Source organism: Lepidochelys kempii, chromosome 21, assembly GCF_965140285.1.
Source record: "Lepidochelys kempii isolate rLepKem1 chromosome 21, rLepKem1.hap1, whole genome shotgun sequence".
Taxonomy (NCBI): domain Eukaryota; kingdom Metazoa; phylum Chordata; order Testudines; family Cheloniidae; genus Lepidochelys; species Lepidochelys kempii.
In genome coordinates, this window is record NC_136400.1 from 11,055,037 (window position 1) to 11,076,292 (window position 21,256).

The window sequence follows — 21,256 nt, forward strand, 5'->3', positions numbered from 1 at the left end:
CCGCCCCCCAGTCAATGTCTCACTGAGAGGTGTGGAGCAATAACTTCTGTTTGTTCCAGGCTGTCTGCAGACTCAGGCAGACATCACCGTTGTCCGTTCTACTTTCATCACAACCTTGAGGGCTGGAAATGGTGTTTTTAAGTGAAAATTGAGATTCAGGAGCACTGTGGGGAAGAGGGGAGGTTGCTTTTCCCCCTTCTCCATCCACAGCTGACGAAAAAGTTAGAAGCTGCAAACTGTAATAAGCATCCGTTTGGTATTGCCTTTGATGCTCTCAGTGGGAGGCAGGTTCACTTTTAAATTCAGGTTTTTTTCCTCTTAATAGGCACCAGTTTAGCTGATCCCACATTTCTATTGTGTCAGTATTGCAGAGCTGCGGATTTAAAACGGAGGCTGTCGATTAGCTGAAGAAATGAGATCTTTCCTCTGTCCCTTAAAGCTGTGTTTCCAGGGCTTCCTATTGAACGAGAATGTCTGAGCCTTAATGGAGAGATCAAATGACATGATGAGCAGTCCTGTAATTTTTATCTGAAGAGAAGACTTCAGAGATCACAATGCTGGAAGATAAATTGCACAGTCTGCTACATGCTTGTTTTTGTGCTGGGCTTTTTAAAGGGCTGCTATTGTTTGCCCACTAAAATCAGTATGGATATTCATGCCACCCCCCCCCTTCCCCTCTTACTGTTAGATCTTTTTAGAGGAGGAAATTCGATCACTTCGAACAAATAGTCTGTATTTTTGACTAAAGCTGTAAATGAGCTTGTGTTCTATGAATCAAAACCTTTATATACCAGACTGCCACGTTCAGACTGGCTAGTTCCTTCACCTGTCTGTCATTGTCAGGCTTCTGTAGAGCAAAGGTGGGCTGTGTTAACCTTGGCATACATAGCTGGTGTTACACTGACTTGACTTGTCTCCTTAGTATCAGACCCACTAAGATCTGCAATCCCTTGACAACTTGGGTCAGAGTAGTTCTCACCAGCTGAATGTTAGGCAGTCCTGTTTAAGGTACCATGGGAAGAAAGGTAATAAATATTCTTTCCCTGGATGTCGCAGGGGGAGATCTATAGGTAGAGCATCTGAATTTTCCCATTAAGTGTCTGTGTCAGTTGAAGGGTGTTTTTAAAGCCCAGCGTTAGGCTTCAAGGCCTCCATAGATAGGCACGTCTGTATGGGCCATTGGGAGTGACGGGGAGAGAAAATATTTCAATACCTTCCTCTCTGGTTTTTACCAGCTGATATTTCAGACTGGTTGTCAAAGCCCCCAATAAAATAGTTCTGACTATCTTAGACACATTAGAAATACCCTCGACCATAGCTTCTAGGTGCAATGCATCCTCCTCACACCTTAGTAAAATCCTTGTCTTCTACAGATGATTGCATGGCGCTTCTTTCATGATACAGAGATGTAAGATGACAAGTGAATTGTCCCATCCACTGTTTATACATGGGAAGGATTGTATTAGAGATCTAACTTGACTGAAGTCCTTCATGACGAGGGTTTTCAGAGAAGCTTAAGGGAATTAAGCTCCCAGCTCCCACTGAATTTCATCAGAAGTTGGGCATCGAACTCCCTGAGAGCATTTTATGGCTGATACCTTCAAAAAAGCCTATTGGTCTGGGGGGTGAGTGCCATCGAAGTAGCAATTTAAGCAGCTTTCCCAAATGATAATTTCAGGCAGGTTGCTTTTGTAAAGCCAATGAGCAGGTCCAAAGCAAGTCAGAATCTTCCCTGCCCCTACCAATAATCTTTTGCCCAAATCTTTCCTTAAGATCCAAATAAGTTCTGTGAATTTTTTTCCCACTCTTGTTGCATGTCCCTGATCATCTGCATCCCATCCAGCAGCCAGTGCACCAAAATCTTGCAAGAGGGCATTTTCAAGATGTGACCAGAAATCTCTCATGGGGAGGTGGGGGTTTACTTTTGAGACTTCCTGCATGGCTGTTGTAGGATTAAACACCCAGATTTCAAACTGAATCTGAGCCTCCTAAGGGTCTCCTGCTGCTATTCATGAGACAATATCAGGTTGTAATTAAGAGCAGACAATTACGTTTTAATTACACTATTGATGCACAACTTTTTGAGTTTCTCAACCTGGACAATGAAATTAGCCTGGTCAATTTCACAGGGATAATTTTTGTCTTAAAAATGTTTCTATTGGCATTTAAGAAAAAGTACAGTAAAACTTCTGTTTGGTCTTTTAGATTCTGTAAAAATCTTAACTTACAAAACTTGAATTTTGGGGCAAATTTGATGATGAAATCCAGGTCCAAGAAGGAAGATGGTGAGGGAAGACAGATCCCTGGCAATAAAAATTTCCTTTGGTTTTCCTTTTGACTATGATTGAAAATCAGATGGGGTTTGCCTGGAGCTGTGGGCTCTGAGCTACTTACTTCCGGGTATAAGGTTGTTTTTTCTTCCCTCTTCCAGGCTGTTAAATCATTTATCCCAGAATGCTGCTGCTTTTGCAAACTGCATCTCTTTCAGAGCTCACATTGGCTGTTCAGCCCTGCTGTCAGTAGAAGAGCCTTGTTAGAACGATTGAGGCAGGGGAGGGTGGTCAAGAAACAGAGGCCAAGTGAAGCAGACCTGATGCATGCCACAGAAGTGTTAATGTGAACTGCATTTCTCAGGCTTTCTTCTCTTTTGGTAAAGGAGGATTTGCATGTTTGTCAAGGATGAACTAGGTTTTTGAGGCCTTCTCTCCCCCTTATAAAACTTGGTGCTCCACAGAGGAATTGTGTGAGTTCCTTCTGTTGATGCAGAGAAATAGGTGGCTTTTCACGGGACTGTAACGGCAGTTGGGGAGGATGGGGATCTGGGGAGGCCCAAGCCCACCCCCTCTCTCCTTTGATTCATTCATTCTTAAGAAAATCTCCTTTCCAGGCCAAGTTCTAAGGAAAGACCCTTATGGTTTGGTGGGGTTCTTAACTTCCCTTCCTTCCCTGTCACCTGGGAACCTTTAGCAGCTGCAGGGGGACAAGCTCCCAAGGCTGCCTCTATCACTGTCTGCTGAGGCTTTACAATTATTGTGGCAATATACTGTTTTTATATTTTCAGATTGAGAAAATCATGAGCTCCATCGGTGAAGGCATTGACTTTTCTCAGGAACAGCAGAGGATCTCAGGTACTGTGCTCAACTACAGTGTTGTAGTCAAAGCTTGACATAATGGCAGATCCCTTCTTGTGAGCAGCTTTCTCAACCGGCCTTTGCATCCAGAAGGGAAAACGAATGAGAGGACCAGGATCGTAAGTCGTATGTCATAGCTTCTGTGTACGGTGCTACCACAGATGTCAGTGTCCTGACTTTGGTGGCCTATCTACCTTTCATGTAGCACCCCACCTACGTCATATAATGTGAGTAATCTCCTTCTCCACAAGCATTGGATGGTGAGAGGGAGGGTTGGAGAAGTGGTAACCGCATCCCTAGCAGGAAGGTGAGCTTTGGCTTACTCTGTAATGACTCTTACTCCTTAATTTAAGACCAAAATTGACAGACGTCATAGAAAGTCAGGTGGAAGTTGGCTGCCTTAGATTTGTTGCCTCCTGAGAAATGAGAGGCTGTTAGTTTTTTATGTTGATCCCTGGATGATGTCAGCTCTTGCAGTTCTGTTGAATCTCTCAATAATTTGGCAGTGTGTTTTTTTTTTCAAGGCTAGGCTCCTGCAGACAGGTGATTCTGTGAGAATCTGAGCTGTGAATTTACAAGAATGGTTTCTAGTCTTTGTGGTGTCAGAGAGGTGCCAAGTCTAATTGCAGATAAAAATAACCCCAAACTGATTTTAAAAAATACCTCGTTTGTAAGCTCAGGACTTGTGAACTCTTGGTTGGCAAAAGTGTCTAGGGCATGACACCTGCTTGGGCACTCTGGTGCCTCAGTGAACTTTCATCCCTCGGTAAAAAGTACAAAAATCCAGTACAAAGACCACCTACCCTAGGAATTGCATCATATCTTCAGAGGTGCCTTCTGATGCATGGGGTAGAGAGGTGAACCTCTGAAGCACAATTTGCAAAATTCTACCCACTAGGTAGGTAAGATACTTTGGTGGAATAGTACTGTAACAGTAGGGGTGCAGATAGATTCTGTCTGGCTTGGTGAATGGTGTCAAGACCTTGAGGTAACACAGCAGCTCAAAGAGCACTCGGCGTAGTGTATCCCCTTCTCTCCGTCCAAGAAGCAGTAGAGGATTGCTGGACAAAGCTGCACAACCATTGTGTTTCTCTTAGTGTATGAAAGAGACCTTAGGCTGTGGCTGGGCAAGGAGATTAAGATGCTTGTAAGTGGAGGCTGGGGACTGAGGAAAGACCAACCCTCCCCAAATCTATTTAATCTGGGGCTGGAGGTTGTCTTTGAAGAGCCCGATGAGAGACTGAAACCTTTATGATTTCCAGTTTTTCCACTTGTTGCTGGTCTCAGTATAGCCCCAGAGGAAATCAAACTGGTTAGGTTTACAGCTCTGTCCAAAATGTTTGTCTCAAGCTTTTTGTTCTCCTGTGATGGTTGATGTGACGAGGAGGCATTTCCCTTCATGTGCTTCCAGCCTACCTGCTTCTTTTGAGGTGCTAATTTGCCAGACTTTCCTCCTTGTAGTATTTAGATGTAACATGGTCCCTTCTAGACAGAAGAAAATCTCTTAAATAAGATTAAGATGAAGAAAAACATGAGTGTCTGGGTTCCCAAGACAGCTAAACGAGATGAACCCTACAGCAGAGTTCTTTGGAGCAAAAGTTGGATTTCATTTCCTGGGAATTACTCAGTCCATTCTCTCCCCTCCCCTCTCCTCCTAAAGCCAAGAATGGAAAGCCGGAGTGAATTTTTCAATGTCCATTCGGAGATGAGTAAGAAAACACATTCTTTGTTTGGTAGAGGTTCAATTTAGGCTTTGGTCTCAAACATTTTCTCTCTCAATCTTGTAATCTCACTTAACAAAAATATCCAGATTTAATACGAGATGAAGGTATCATGGATTGCCTCTAAATTCATATCTCCAGCTCTGTCAGCCAGTTGTCTTGTATGCAAACTGTGGCAGCCAGCTATGTAAAGAAGTCTCATTTTCCAATCCTGTGGCTTGTTTCAGAACCCGGACTCCCTAGAACGAACTTCCTTATTGTCTTCATGTTGGAGTCTCTTGTAGGCTCCCACAAATATTCCACAGATCAAATCTATAAATAACATTTCTAAATGCCTTGGAGCAGAAGCCCTTGAACAAAGCTTATATAGGAGACTGCCTTCAAAGGATGGACGATCCTTTTCAGGCTCTCCAGATGCCAGTCCTGCTCTCTCCCCTGGGAAGTTGATGAAAAGGCATTGATGCTCGAACATAAAAGATCTTGTCTGCCTCAGGGATGCACTAATATTCACAGTTACGAAGCCTGTGATGGGAATGATTTTATGGGAAGCTCATAATGTCTATGGAGATGGGATAACAAAAAAAACCCTTCCCTCTTATGTCACTGCCTTTAAGTATGAATGGAGGATGGCTAAGAGCATGGTAGAATTAGGTGAGGAAGCATGGCTTTGTGGTTAAGGCACTGGGCTGGGATTCAGGAGATTTGGTCTCAAGAATTCTCTACTCAGGTACAGGCTCCCTGTGTCGTTAGGCCAATAGTTTAATCTGTCTGTACCTCAGTTCCCCATGTGTAAAGTGGCAGATATTTCCTTTCTCCCACCCTCTGTCCTCTCTGAAGGTGTGTGTGTAATAAGTGCTTTATGGGCGGAATTTGGGATGATGCCCATTGCTAGTCAACACTTGTAATACAATGGCCATGGCCGCCTCTTGTACGTTTGGCGCTTTGCAGGCTGCTCTTGGCAGACTCTCCAATTTGTCCAAAGATCAGCCTCAATGATCTTTTTTTCCCCCTTTGGTGTTAGTCAGATGCAGGGGCAGCAAGGGTGGGAAAATAATAGTACTCTGTCTCCAGCATAATCTAAGATGACTTCTTTATGGCAGAGACTTTTCTGTTCCCCTAGATTGTTCCCTAAACACGTATTCTCCCCTCATCCCCCTTAATCAGCAGCTGCCAAAGGGAGGGGCTAGCGGAAACTTCTGTTTGCCTCTGTTCCGGTGTTTTGGAGGAGTGACCCATGAGAACGCAAAGGGGGGCTTCACAGTGAGAAATCCTGCCTTTTTACATTTTCCAAACCCAGAGTGCTGCATTTAAGTGCTTCAGTGGAACAGCATCTCAGCTCCGATAAGGTGCTAATATGTATCTCTGCACACAGTGCACGTCTGCCATACTAAACCGTAGCTTATTGCAGTTTGCTGCTTGGGTTTCGCATTGGCCAGGAGGTACCCATCATTTGTTCTCAGTGGGAGTCTGTCCTGTGACTGCTGTAGCTTCTCTGCTTACTGATTAGGACTTGCCTCTCAAGTCAAATAGGACCGCAGCGGGTGTGCATTGAAATAGGATATATTTTGGGTCCAATCTAATGGTGACCAGTTAGCATCTTCCTTTCTTGACAGCCCCCCTTTGCAGGACAGTTTGTAGCCATAGCCAGGAGTTTGTTTGATTTGACATCATTAATAAAGAGGCCTGAGGGGAGGGATTCCATTTTTGCTTCAGCTATTGTGCAGGGAGATCTTGGTAAAATGGACACTTGTTTTTCAGAAATGGGCTGACACATGCAGCTGCTTTGTTCTTACCCCATACATTTTTCTATAGGCTGTACTGCTGATGGAGAATTGCAGCATTTTTCCAGTAGAAAAATTTACCATTTTCTTCTTTTTCCCCTTTCCTTCTCCTTTCCCTCCTACCCCTCAAAAATGATTTTTAGTTACTAGAACTTGGCGAATGCATTACCAGCCTCTTCCTGCCAGGAGGCATGAGTGCGGCTGTCTTGGAAGTGGTTAGGCCAGAGCTAAACCTTTGCATCTCTTTTGTAGTTTTACCTGTGTTGTGCAGTATATCTGCTGAGCTGTACTCATGATGCAAGTCATCTCACACATTCAGAGACCATGACAAGGAGCTCCCCAGATTATTTTTACCTCTCCCAGAGCAGGTGGCATTTGGGGAGGGTATCTGTAGTCAAACCCCAGAGTTTCGTACCCTGGGTTGCTGGTTTGCCCTGCTCAGTGAGTTATGGAATGAATCTGTTTTGAGCCCCTGCATTTTCAAGCTCCATTACTGTACTTACCTGATTCTTGTTTTGCAGGGAAGAAAGGGCCCAACAGGAAGGAAAGGTGGTCCAGTGGTTAAGGCACTAGCTTAAGACTTGGGGGACAGGGGTTCAAATCTATGCTATACCTCAGACTTCCTGTGTGTCCTTGGGCAAGTTGCTTATTCTCTCTGCCTCCATTCCTCAGCTGTAAAATGGGGATAATATTCCTGCCTTGCCTCATGGGGGTGTTGTGAGGAATACATTTGAGACACATGCAGATAGTAAGGTAACTATATGGCCCCCGTTACCAAAGACAGATGGCTTTCTTTTTTACAGTATTTGGGCTAGAACTTATTGCCCAATCAACAGGGATCAGACTTCTGGTTTGCCAGTGGGAAGATGACCTATTCTATCTAACCTACTTCTTGGCTGGATCCCAAGGGTGGGATATCTTAGACTAGGGGAAAAAACCTTTCTGTCAAGTTGAAGTGTATTCATTGATCTGTGTCTGTAAGTGCTTTTCAATGGCTTGGATGATCAAGAAATCCCGTCTCTTAAAGAGCAATCTGTTCTCCACCTCAGCTCCATCTTAAAGCGTTTTTTTGGCCTGGGAACAAAAAGCTTTGTATTGCTTCAACAATTTAGCCTGTGGTCTGTATCCCTGCAGAAATTGGTGTGTTGTGCAGTCTCACATTTCTTATTTTAACAGCCTGCTCTTGATCATTTCTTCTGCACAGACTTTGCCTTCCCATGTGTTGAAAAGGCAAAAAATATCAGGGGCGGGGTAGAGGGGAATGGCTTCCTTGATGGAAACTCAACCCCACCGCACTGCAGATCCCTAGCCCATAGCAGCTCTGGCTGCTGGCCCTGGGAGGCGAGACCTGTGAGATGCCCGCTGGTTTACAGCAATTTGTCAGGCAGGGTTTCTCTCTTCAAGCCGGAGGAGACGAGTGGTCTCCGCACAATCAATCAGTCTGATGTAGACAGGAGGCTTGGTGCTCTGGACAGGGAGTGTATTTGGGACTCTGAGCTAACTGTGCAGTTAGCTGGAGACACAAGCTTGAAATGTGGATGGCATTTTACTGGACAAAGAGGGAGGCTCGTTAGCATTCTGCATTTGACTGATCAGTTTTAATCCCAGTAGTGCTCAACATTGGCTATATTTCCTGCATCTGAGAGAACTAATGGCTAATGATTTAGATCTCTTTGCCTATATATCCTGTTTAATGGGCTTGATTTGGTTTATATCCCACCTTGAGGGATTGGAGAACATTTTGCTAATGGTCTGGCCCATCAGACCCTGTTCATCCTTCTTTCAGTGCCAATAATTGCACTGCTTGAAGTTTGGTGCATTTTGCGTCTGAACTGTACTGTCTGACTGCAATGAAGACCCAGAGTACAGCCTGTGATTTTCCTGTCGATTTATTATAACATAAGTTGGTCATGTCTCCAATTCCAGACAAGCCATGTTCTAACACCTGTTAGACCCCGTGCATAAGTACAGTCTACTCTAAGAAAATTTCTCGGGCTTTGGACCATATCATCCTGTGTGTGGCATCAAGCACACTGTCAGCACTTAAATAACAATTGCCATGTGCTATTACACGGAAACTTTTTCCATAACTGGACCCTTCTGGGGGCTCACTCAGCCCTAATACCTTAACACTTTTAAAGTTTGTTGCATTACCTGGGGAAATGACTGCACTATAAGCAGAATTTAATATCTTGGTCCTGTTTTGTTAAGATTTCTAAAGAGCAAGTGTCCTCAGAAATATTATTAGGCTTTTTACTCTTGTTTTTTATATCTGAAACCTAGGCCAGACTCTTAGCAGAAATCATAGCTCTGCATATAATTTTCTCAGGGTTTTGGGGAGCTGATTAGATTTAGGACTTAGAGTCTCTCCACCTTCTCTGTAAACTGAAGTTGTGATCAGACTTCTGTTACAGCTATGACCCAAGGGAGCAATATAAGGGCTAATTCACTCTTCTCCTGCTTACAATATGCAGACATAAATTATTCAAGGGCATCTTATGCTTCTCTAAATAATCCTGACAGACCTCAGATGGTTGATCTCTGGGACACCTCCTCTCCCCTCCCTTCCCCCTGGGTGTTAAATATCCAAAATCCAGCCTCTGCCCCTGACCTGTTTTGCTGGCATCTCAGCAAATTTCAAGATTTGACAGTCGCTCCACTGTTAAAGGCAGAGAGGTTTGCAAATATACTAAAGCCTGAGTATTTTTAAAAAATCCAAGGAAGGAGCTGACATAGCCTCAGTCCCCCACACTGATGCCCGGCTGCCTCCAGACACACTTGTGTTAGGGCAGCAGGAAATTTCTGCACCTCACGCCTGATAAATAAATTCCAAGCAAATTACGTCAGACTGTCAAAGCGAACCGGTAACATCGTTTTTTGAAAACCAAGCCATGTAGCTCATCATTGAGTAAATATTGAAAAGTCGGCAATTTCAGCTTGACAGTTAGAAAGCTGCTGTCTCTCTCCCCCCTCTCCTCCTTTCCCTCGGCAGCTTCTGTACTGAAGTCTGATCACTGCTGGTATATTAGATGGAAGTGCTGGGAGGAGGAGGGAAGGGAAGGGAGAGGCAGTGTGAGAGCAAGAGACAGGACTGAGAGTGGAACAGCAAGCGTGGAGCTCACTGCCTTCAGACAAAGCGCTCTGCTGCAGCTCTCTGCAAGGGCACACCATTGATTGCTTGGTACAGACCACAGCTGTCTGGCTGCTTACAGACCAGAAACGATAGTGGGGAAGGGTGGAGTCCCTGGGCAAACAGGAGCTGCTGCTTGAATTTCAGGGTTAGATGCTGTCCCTCTGCACGGACTGTGTTAGGCAAGGGAGACGGAAACCTTCCTTGAGCTCTGCATCTCGGGTGCGGCAGTGTGCATTAGAAAGGCTCGCCAGCTCTCTAGAACGAATTGATCACGGCTTGCTTAGCAGAGGAACTCTCCTGTGGACCAGTGCAGCAGTGGGATCCCTGACTCCGAGATTTTTCTGATAACACAGTGAGCGCTGCGTTCTGCAGGCATTGCTGGGACTGGGAAGGATGTCTTAGAATGTGCAGAACAACTTCAGTTGATGAGAAGGTTCAAAGCAAGAAACCCCAGGTTCCTGGTCCTCTTTATTTTGCATATGCCCTTGAAAGACGGATGTGCTAGGAAGCTGGAGAAATTCTGCGTGTCTTGCATACCAAATGCTCGGAGTGGGATGCAAAGGTCGTCTCTGAACTTTTCTTTCCTTGGCATATCTAATGTCTGGAGTCTTGCTAGAGGAAAGCAACGAGTTACTGGACTCTCTTCTCAGGGTTGGGGAAGGGAGAGTTTGCCCATATGGTTTCTGCAGGGCGTTTGAAGAATGAGTTTCTCAGTTATCGAATGGCTGAAAGGAGGTGCCGGGGCATGTCATGGACATGAGCTACTGCAGGAAGAGGAGAGCGTGTGTGTGTTCGGTTTCCTTTTTATTGTGGCTTGGTTATGGAGCAAGGAACTGAAATGCCTCCTTCCCCAGAGCTGCATTCCATCTGATTGAGGGGCTTGGACGGCAGCATCTGCACTTAGATGAGAAAAATGAAGGAAGGTCAAATCCAAGCCCTGTGCAGAACACCGGGCAGGATGGAGTGCACTGGGTGGAAAATGTGCTGATTTCTCTATATCTCTCACTCTCTTACCCAGTGCTGCAGTGTAGGTAGTCTCTCTGGTCTAGGATGTTGAATCTGGTGTCCAGCCCAGCCCAGTCAAAGCAGCCTGCAGGGATGTGGTGCCTCTGGATGGGTGGTAAAATGACAATGCCAGGACTCCTAAACTCGGTCTCGCTGTCACTCGCGTCTCTGCTCCTCGTAACAAAATAGCAGAGAGGACCCGTTACCATGGTTTGCCTGTTTCGGGACTGTTTAGGGGAAAAAAGTATAAACTCTTCATATCTTCTGCTGCAGTTTGTGTGCTTTATTTCTGTCTTGCATGTCTTCCTGTGGACAGCTGGTCTTTAGTCTGGCTGCTGCTACCGCTTTATGAAAGTCCGTCGTGTCTGTGTGTGTCTCTCTCAGCTGCATGAAGATGTATTTTCTCTTTAGCTGCTTTGTGTCTCCGGTATTAATGGCTCTTCTCGCTGGCCTGGTGTACAGAGTATTGCACCTGAAGTTGCATGGATGAAAGGACCCGCGCGGCTGTATGTGTTTGTGAGCGCTTTCTCGCCACTGTCTTGCACCTGCACTTCTGACTTGGGATCCCTTGGCTGAAAGTTTGCTGCCCTCTGAGATGAGACAAGGATTTGATCAGCATCCCTCTGGGGGCTGGGCTTCGCTCGTATGCTTGGCAAGAAACGTGCATAAGCCTAAAAAGCCATGCATGTAATGCTGTGGTTCCCAAAATGGTTCTAAATAGCTCACTCTTGCAGGATGTTTTTGAGTATAACTGGGATACAAATTAAAGCCTCAGTCCATGGGCAGCACCAGGAGCTTATTGTCCGTGGTTTGTGTGTGCAAGAAGAGTTGTCTACCCTCTGACTTGTACTGTGGTCCATAGTTTGGCTTCTTTACGGTAGCGACTATGATGTGGCAATGCCATCTGTCTTCCTCAGAGTGCCGCTGCTACCGACTTAATGGTTTTTCCCTTTTCAAGCGTCTGCCGATTCCTCTCTCGTCAGGTTCACGGATGCTGGAGCAGAGCGTCGGGGAGTGGCTGGAGTCCATCGGCCTGCAGCAATATGAGAGTAAGCTGCTTTTGAACGGCTTTGACGATGTCCGCTTCCTGGTAAGTAGCTGTGTGGGATTTTGGCCAGGTTTTTGCCCGGCATCCATAAACTTGTTACAAGGTCCTGTGTAGTGGGCAGCTAACTGGACCTATGTTCTGTATCAAGGACCCTTGGATTCCGTGGCACTCCAATGAAGCAGCTCCTGGAGATTGAGGAGATAAATTAAGGCAACATGGAGGGGTAGCCTGGATTATTCATTTTCATATTTAATTGCAGCTAAATCACATTCATCTGCACTCATCAGCAGTGGGGAAGCTATTCCATGCATAAGGGGGGTGGCATAAAAGATCATTTTGGATAAGTGGCTTTACAGAAAAAACAGACAGACAGCACTGGCACCAGGTATCTCCCCACTTCCATGTAGACAGGATATCTAAGCCCTTCTTCCCACATCCTGGGGACCCCTAAGACTGACTGTCTGGTATATTGTGTTCAGTTGAACCAGAGCTTCTAGCTTTCTCCAGACAGATGCTAAGACTTTTGGCTGGGAGGGAATATTTTAAGAAAATCTGTTTGCCTCCCCATTTGTGACGCTCTTGTAGAAGTCAGGAGTCTAATCTCTGGGCCTCATGCAACTCTGAGTTGGATCGGGGTCCCTCTCACCTGTGCGTGTAGAATTCCCCTCACCATTAAATGTAATTTAAAACAAATCTAAATGAAACTATTTTGAAATGAAAGCAAAAGGATATGTCTGGATTTCTCAGTCGTACAGGGAAGCTTGAACGAAGGACGCACTTACAAAAGGCGACACACTTACAAAAGGCAACCCCCACTCCCAAGTGGCCTCTTGAGAGTATCCTTAAGGTTTCCATTGGCTTAGGTTAGCCTTTAAAGATGAACCACTAACAGGCAACCAGTCTTTGCTGGTCTTTTAGGTTGACTCTTAAAGGTCAACTGCAGAGAGAGGAAGTTTCTTGATTATTTCCTTTGTGGCCTAGAGAGATGCCTCAAAGTGGAGTCCAGAAAGTGTTTGTTAGCTCTCGGGGATCTCCCGGCTTGGCTTCTCTGCCTTTGCTGGAGGACTGTTAAATGAGGGTCAAATATTATTTATATGTGTTGCCTTTGTGCCTAGGAGCCCTAGTCATGGGCCAGGAGCCCTTTGTAAAAACAGTTCCTGCCCCAGAGAGCTTAAAATCTAAGTAGTGATCTCCCAAGCTGCTACTTTTCTCAAGGCATCTTGGGACAGGAAGTTGTCACTCCATCCTTTTGGCTTTGCTAAACCTTGTTAGTGCAATTTAAACCCATTTTAATAGTTGAAGAGGGAAGTCAAGCCCTGTCAAAGTCTATTCTGAGTGTGGAGAGAACAGCATCTTGAGCTTCAGTCCACTTGAATGTCGTCATCCCATTCCCGTCCACCTGCAAAATCACCCAAGTTGAGACATGATGGTTCTACTGCTAAGAAAGAAAGGGGGGAAAAGGGGGTGGGAATAACAGGGTTTTTAAAGTGAAATAAAGGGCATAACACAACTTTCCTTGCTTCGCAGTTCACCTTTAAATCACCTGTATATCTAAGGTTAGGATTGCCACATCCAGAGTATGGTGCTGTAGCATTAAATGTGTGGCTAATGCCAAGGTAACATCAGCGCCGATGTCTCCACTCTGTGCTAGCCGGGAGCGTTCTCATGGAGATGGAACTCACTTCTTATAACCGCGGGGTTCTGGTCTGCTCTTGATTCGATCAAGAGAAACGCAGTGGCTTTGCTGGAAGAAAGGGTGTTCCAAGGGGAACTGTGGACCATGAAAGACAACAAGTACAATAATGTATTTGCAAATGGAGGACTTCTAAAATGGTGCGCACTGTTCTGAAAGTCACTATGGCTAGTTCAGTCTTCTGTTGCTGAGAGGGAGTTGCTGGTGCTCTCAGAACTGCTTTGGTGCAGATGAAAGTGGTGTACAATACTGTGGTTTTAGATTACTACAAAAAGTTTGACACAGGTGGATTCCAAAGCGCCATGCGAGAGAGAGAATTAATCCTGTTTATGGTCTGAGTGAAGCCTTTCACCCACTTGTGAGCCTGGAACACAGCAGCCATTCAGCGCTGTACAAGGTACTTTGGGAGATGAGGGAGAGAGGTGGGAAGAGTTGCCTTCCCTGTGGTTTCAACTGGAGAATTTAGTGAAGCAGAAGATAATTAATTACCTGGTTAGGTTGTGAATGACATGAGGCCTGGAAGGTGCACTTGTTTACTGTAAATATAGCACTCTTACCCAGCATATTTGCTTCCTGTGAGTATTCAGTCAGGTCTCTCTGCTTCTGTGGCAAATGACTTTTTCATTCCCTTTGCCTCCGGTTAGCTCTGCAGAGCTGATGCAGCTCTAAGACGGTGTCGGATTTTACTGTAGCTCATGCATCTTAAACTGAGCATCTGCACTGGCCAGAGCTTGCGCGCGCTTGCTCTCTATCTATATCCAGGTGGGCATTTTATCTCAGCTCCTCATATGTAGGTCTCTTCCTATGACTGTAGATCACTCTGGTTTTTAGCATCTTTTTTTCCCCGTGTAAGATTTTTCCCTTCTGTTTGCCTTTCTATGAAGGTTATAATTAGTTTATTTCATTCATTTTACTCTGACCTTTTCGTGCTGGTTGGCTATCCTATATAAATGAAACCTCACTGTCTGCAGAACCTTGGACAGCTCCACCAGGCAACAGTGTGTAGATAGAAGAATTATCAGCCTTTGCCAGTTTCACCAGGACTGTGGTGTTTGAAGAAGCTGTGTGTCCATTAACCCTTCAGCAGCCTGAGGCATTGGGCGCTCTGGTGTTTCAGGTAGTGTTCACATTAGCAGTGTGCCTAGTGGTGAGAACCGGGCTGGGGCTCAGTAGGCTCCGTCCAAAGATTTGACGTTGATGTGAGATGGGGCGACTTGATCGACCTCTGTGCTGCTTTACTCATGTGTAAAATACATACCTCCTGTGGGCCGTAAGACTTACTGTTCTTGTAGTCTTGTGCTGCTAGCATTTCCGCACTTCTTTCTTTTATCAATGCGAATGCCTCATTGGGTGGTTGCTCTGGAGATGGTAATGGGCCCCTAGTTCAGATAATTTGATGGTGGTTTGGCTTTTGTGAAATGGATGGCTGAGTCCCTGGTGCACAGGGGCCTCTGTCCCCACACCACGGCTACCAGGCGTGGCACTAGTTGACACTGCAGTGCTAGTCTTTGTACAGAGAACAAATGCTGAGTGGGCATGGAAGTGAACTATCATCTGGTCCCCCACAGGGGATCCCTTGAGGGCAGGGTTGGGCACGTAAGGAGAAACTCTTACTGCCGCTAGGCCTGTCTTGAATGACTAGAGCCCTTAGCTCTCTAGAACTCAGCCCAGCATAAGGTAGCAAAGAATCAAATTTAAACCCTAGCTACTGGTGTTCCTTCTTTGTTACTCATCCCTCATTACTAGTGAGCAATTAGTGGGATCCATGTTAGGGCTGGGTTGCCTTTCCTTTGACTGATTGGAGCTTGAAGCTGGTACAGTAAGCACAGTAGGAATGTACAGTTCTTAAAATTCTTCTCCACTTCTTGTTCCGTTTTGTTGTCCTGATGCTCATGCACAGGGCAAAGCCATCAGGCACTGTACATACGAGGGACAAGTTACTTAAGAATATTTTTTCAGTGATGGATTTGCACTACATCAGATTTAATTATTAAAGGGGTTGTAGATTTTACTGTTTGGAAGTCTAGCGCAATGGAGTTCTCAAAGGTTTCTGATGTGTTCGTTAGCCCCCACAGAAACAGTCGGTACATGACTTTTCTATGTGACTGAATGTTTTCTTTCTTAACCAGCCTAAATTTTCAGCTCTGATGAAGAATGTTTCAAACTGAAGAGGGACTTTTTTTCTGGAGTTCTTAAGCAGTTTTTATGTGAGGATTAATCCTGATTAGAGCCTCAGAAGTGAGCCTCGAAATACTCAATGTAAAGAGTAGCAAAGAATGCTGGGTAATGGCTTACAAATTGCCAGATGGGCTATAAGGATAATTAAGTTTTAGTAACAAAAATTAAAAAGTTGGCATCTTTTGATATTGAAATGTTGTTGTTGCTTATATTAGATGCTGCATCGCATTATCCAAAGTAGATCATGTTGCAGTTTTGTTTTCAATATGCAAAGAATGTTTCCCTGGATGCCTTCGTTCCCCGGTGGCCCATTTGTGAGCAAATAACAGGCTCTTAATGTTGGGTAAGCAAGAAAACCTCACGAGAACAAACTGTTACATGTGTAACCGTTGCCAATCTGTCATATGGTTATAGCATCCCAGAGCATCTATTTAGTCTAATTTCCATTTGAAAGGTGTTCAGTTTACAGCCCTGTTTTAAAGGAGACTTTAAAAATATATTCTAACAAAGCCACAGCCTGTCCTGTCACTGCACGGGGGACAGAAAGTAAATCCAATGTGTGCTTGTACAATTTCATTTGGCAGTGGTACTTCATTTGAGCAAAATTTAAATATTACAACATGGAAGAGAGAACACAAAGCTGTTGCAGTGTATTCTGGAGCAAGGAAAACAATTTGCAATAAGTTTCAATGAAAGTTGTGTGGAGTTGAGGGAGGTTATTTAGGGGTTGAGGGAGAAGGGTTATTTATACAACAGAGCCCATGATGATAAGATGACCTGATCACTGCAAATGGCTTCCCATGGGAAGAATGAGTAGAAGTAAAAACTCAGTAAGATCACTTGAGGAAACCAAGAGCTCCAAAAGGTCACCAATGTGCAGTTAAGAAAGAGGGTCTCTGGATGCCTTAGGGTGTGATCTCGTATGGCTGGGTCAGTACTTCAGTGGGAGTCCTTCAGAGAAAATCCTGGTATTTGAGGAGCTGGCATCTCAGTAGGTGACACCTTTCCCTTTAAATCAGTACTGAACCAGCACCCCCTGTGGTGGCAGCAGCCACTGTGCTGTGACAGGGATATTTTTTGACTAGAATGAAAAACCAGGGTCCTGAAAACCTTGGGCTGCCAAAACTCCTGTGATGCTTTTCAGAAGAGCAGTGTTGCCTCCCAGGTGTCCTAGTTGCATACCAGCTTGGGTAATTACTGTTCTCCTAAAACTCAGTTGGTTCAGGTATTCTTAATCTGCCGTTCTAAACCACTGTGCAGCGTTGGATATCTGCTTCGCCCCAAGGATGGGTGTGAAATGATTTCTGAATATGTAGCATGTCAATCATTTTGGGAAGAAAGGTGTTCCACGAATGTAATAGATTTTTTTAGATTAGAAGTTACTGATCTAATCTGGGAAGGCAGGAGGGCTCAGGGGGTTGAGACTGAGTTTGTGGAGTTTCCAAGAATAGCAATCACGTTGCTTTCACAAGACCAGAGAGATCAGTTAGGTGACCCACAGCCTACCAGGCAGCCTCCCTCTCTGGTCTGCAGATGTACAATCAGCTGTATTGCTGCAGTCTAGTAACAGCTCTGTGAAAATCACATCTCCAGCAGTGTAGTGGAGAAGCAATGTGTGCTGAAAGGAGGTGGTCAGTTTGGGAATCAGCACTTTTTCCCCTCTCAGGGTGCACTTCTGCCTTTTAAAGAGTGGTGTTGAACTCCAAAGGAGTCTTTGGAGAGCTCTTTTCCCCCAGATTTATCATAGAGACAACAGTTTGAGAAGTAAACTGTAATGTGAGCCATGAACCTTTTATAGGTTTTCCAATAAAAAGAAAAGATGGAGTCCGTTTTAGTGAAAAGCTGTGATGTACTGCAACTGAGGACCAGAGATTTTGACCAGTGGCTCTGCCTTTATGGCTCCGGTTTAGGAATGGAAAACCTCTGCTTATAGCTATGTGGAGAACCCAGGCTTTCTATGTCAGGAGGCTGCTTGGCTTCTGCCACTGCTCAGTCCTATGTTGGTGAGAGCTGGTGGAATATGACATTCGCTTCATGGGATATAGTGAATCTCACCTGAACACAGGGTGGATTTGATTTAAATCATGATTTAAATCACTAGTCAGGAAGACTCGATTTAATCATGGATTTCTACATAAAAGTGCATTCTTGTTGGTTGTTATAAACTTACTGCATATTCTTCACAACTCGAAGATAGATGTAGGCTTCATTTTTAGAAGGTACACGCTATACATTTTTAAGTGATTTATTTTGAAAACTTTTCAGATTAGTTTTACAGCTATATCAGAAAATGATGGTTTGGTTATTTCATTTACCAAAGGTAATTGAAGCAGATATTTTTGAAGTCATTGAGAGGTGAACTGTCTCCAATTCAACAGGTAATCATTAATATTTGGAGGATTTTCTTGCCATGCTGTATTAGGAGGAGAACATCACCAGACAGACATTTAAATTGTTTTATTTAACTAAAAGAACAACATTATGTATTCTGGATTGTTTTCTCCAACAGCAAACATAATATTTTAACAAAACAAGCATCTGAATTTTTGTATTTAGTTAAACATTCAAGTTTTTTGAAATCAGGTTTTTGTTAGAATTGTTAACTAAAATAGTTAAATGAAATTTAAAAAACAAAAACAAATTAAATCGACTCTGTCAGCCAGGTCAACGTGAGAAACTTAAAATATTGGCTTCTGCAGCTAACTCAATCGCCTTCACCTTCATTTTCCTGTCCGTAATCTGGAAAAGAAAAACAAGCTTTCCTGCTTGTTCAGGTCCCAAACGATATTTCAGTTTGGAACAAATTGGTCCAAAGGAAGAAAATATTCTTTCTACACTGGCAGAAGAAGCCACTGCTGTTAAAAGTGAGATTATCACTTCAACAGTCTCTGAATTCAAGTGCTTAAGTGACTTCCACCAGTTCACTGGAGCGACTCTTTAAAACATCATCAGCAAACATATATTTCTTGAATGCTTCTTATTCCCAAACTGGGTCTCTCTTACGGCCTGCTGCCATTATAGGTTTTCCCTTCTAGAGACAAAATGGTATGGTAGACCTCAAATCAATGAAGGCTGCACTCAGACCTCAAGACTTCTGGAATATGCTGCTCAAACAGTTTCACTTTTGTTTCTACTGCCTGTCCCACCCTTCTCACGTTTATTTCCAGACTTCTTCTCCTTGTGCAGATCTATTCTGCCCTCAAGAATCGTCTATTCATTGAACGTTTTTAAACTTTGCTCTTTTAGAGAGAAGTAAGGGAGTGACTCTGTGTACACAAATTTGCAGAGGGACAATAGGGTTGAGGTCTGTTATTTCTCACCTCTATATATTTATTTAAAATAATTTTTGCTGTTAACAAGCATATTATCTCTGGAGACACAAATCCACTGTTTGAGAACTGCGAAACTAATTATCTCTCATAGTATCTTCTAGACTGAGCACTGAATCCCATTGGGTAGATAGAAAGATTAACCTAAATAATCTATACGGAAGCCCCTGGAACCCCATCAGATTGGGTCCCTAATCCATAAACTATTGGAACTCGTCTACATAACTTTTCTTAAACTTTACATGAATATATTGTCTCATACTATAGAATTAGAATTTATAAACCCTGTTCCATGATGATATATTTGAGCTGTAATGTGTTATCACTTACTTCAAGCTGCACTTAATCTGTGGTCCTAGGAGGAGCGGGGGAAAGGTTCAGAAATGGCTTTTGGCCTAATTTCCCAGAATGAGGCCCGAGTTCTCCCTTAAATGCTATGATACAGCCACTAAATTGAAGCACAGTTATGTCTCTGGAGACGATCCCTTATTCCATTTCCTGGGGAGTGTTCTTACAGTAGATCTATTTCAACAGTTCTGTGAACAATGCTGTAAAAGATGTTCACTGATCCTTTGTCCTGTTACTCTTCAGGATGAGTCATTTAGTTCAAGGAGAAGGAAGGCCTTCCCTCCGTCTCCTCTTCCTTAACCACTGTGCTTTCCCTTCATTGCTGCATTTCTGGCTGGGGGCTGTTGAATTGTGACATTTCCTTTTCCTATAGGGTTTTGGTTTGGTGAGCAGCTTGCTTTACTAGGAAAGGATTTTAAAAAATAAAACACAGTTTGCAGTTTTAAATTCTACTTCTTTGATTTCTAGCCCAGTGGAATGTTTTCCTTAGAGAGAAAATATGGTGTGTTTTGTTTTGATATTTGTGTGATGGATAAATCCAACCTAATTGCAGTTGCTAGTTGAGCATAACTCAGCTGTATCGCCCTGACCTTGTCCTCGCAAATGTAGCTTTGCAAATAGGATACAATGCCAGGCAAACCTGCATGCCAAGCAGCATTTGTATTATAGTACTAATGAACCAGAGCCATGTGCACATCCAACAAATCACCAGCCGGAAGAACTCAACAGCTGCCTAACTTAAAGCTTACAGGTAAGCTATTGCCTCATCCCAAATTTGGGGAGTCAGATAGTGGACCATATAACACCACCCATAGAAATTTAAAAATGGGAGAGCTCCTGGTGGTTCATTCAGTTTTAAATAGTGTGGCTAGATTTAAAGAGCCAGACAGTTGTTTTTGACGAGTAATTGTAGCTATGGTAGGGAATAATCAAATCACATGCTTCAGGGCAGAAGCTAATCACAGAGGTCAGGAAGGAATCTCCTCCTCCTTAACCTCCATGTATAGCACTGCATGATTGGCCAAGTCCCTTACATTTCTCAGGTATGTTTAAAGGCTTTTTCCTTCCCCTGAAGCACGGAGTATTTGCAGCTAGACAGCTTGAGAGGTTAACAGTCTGAGCCAGTGGGGCACATCTCCCGTTTCCTGGTCATTGCACATTTATACTACGGTTGAATGTTTTTCAGTGCAACTGTATTAGGATCTCATGAAGAAAGTGAGCTTAATGGAATTCAGGTCCTTTGGTCTTTTTGCTCAGGCCTGGATTCCTAGAGAATGTGTAGAAAGCACCTAACCGTGATTCAATGAGACAGCGTCAGAAACAGAAATCTGTTCTCCTCATGTAGTGCCTTGGGCTCCTCTGACTTCCATTTCTTTAATTGGAGAGAAGTAGTAGAAATTTAAGGGCATTAAATAAAAGAGTGTTTGCAAATAATTCGGAGTTCTGACATTAATTTGACTAAATGTAATTTTAGTGTCAAATCAGATTAGCCTGCAGTGATCTTCATTACAGAAGTGCCTTCGTCTTTTCATGTCCTCCTCCTCCTCGTGTATGTGTGGGCAGAATGCAGAGCTGAGGCACTGGTTTGATGGAGTGGCGCGGAGCAGAGCTGAAATGCAAGTTTATTGAATATATCTGCCAGGCTCTGTTCACTTTGGAATACACATTCCAGGTTTCCAGACAGCACTGTTTGGAGAGGGCACTCGCTGCTGTTGAGAGAGGGTCAGATAGACCCAGAACTGGCTTGTACGGAGCCACCTCTCCTTCACTTGGAGAATCCACTTACTTGGGTTCTAGAAGACAGTGCCAACATCCTCCCCTATGCCTGAGATCAGCATGCATCACTCTGGAGCATGGCCAACCCCTGACCTCCTGAATCTGCGAATTCT

The 21,256-nt window shown here is 44.1% G+C and overlaps 1 protein-coding gene across 11 annotated transcripts in view; it reads left to right on the forward strand.

The window, feature by feature from the left end:
* Positions 1 to 21,256, forward strand: part of ANKS1A (ankyrin repeat and sterile alpha motif domain containing 1A) — a 155,266-nt gene that overhangs the window by 96,354 nt on the left and 37,656 nt on the right. For 8 of the 11 annotated variants that reach the window (XR_012155829.2, XM_073320116.2, XM_073320117.2 and 5 more), the window contains 2 exons: positions 3,062 to 3,128; positions 11,755 to 11,861. Coding sequence is in view for 10 of the 11 variants with exons in the window: in XM_073320116.2 (XP_073176217.1) it covers positions 3,062 to 3,128; positions 11,755 to 11,861 (174 nt within the window). In the remaining variant the exon portion in view is untranslated. Of the gene's footprint in view, positions 1 to 3,061; positions 3,129 to 3,192; positions 3,359 to 3,386; positions 11,016 to 11,754; positions 11,862 to 21,256 lie in introns of those variants that run through there. The other 3 variants (XM_073320124.2, XM_073320122.2, XM_073320125.2) reach the window with 3 other exon arrangements.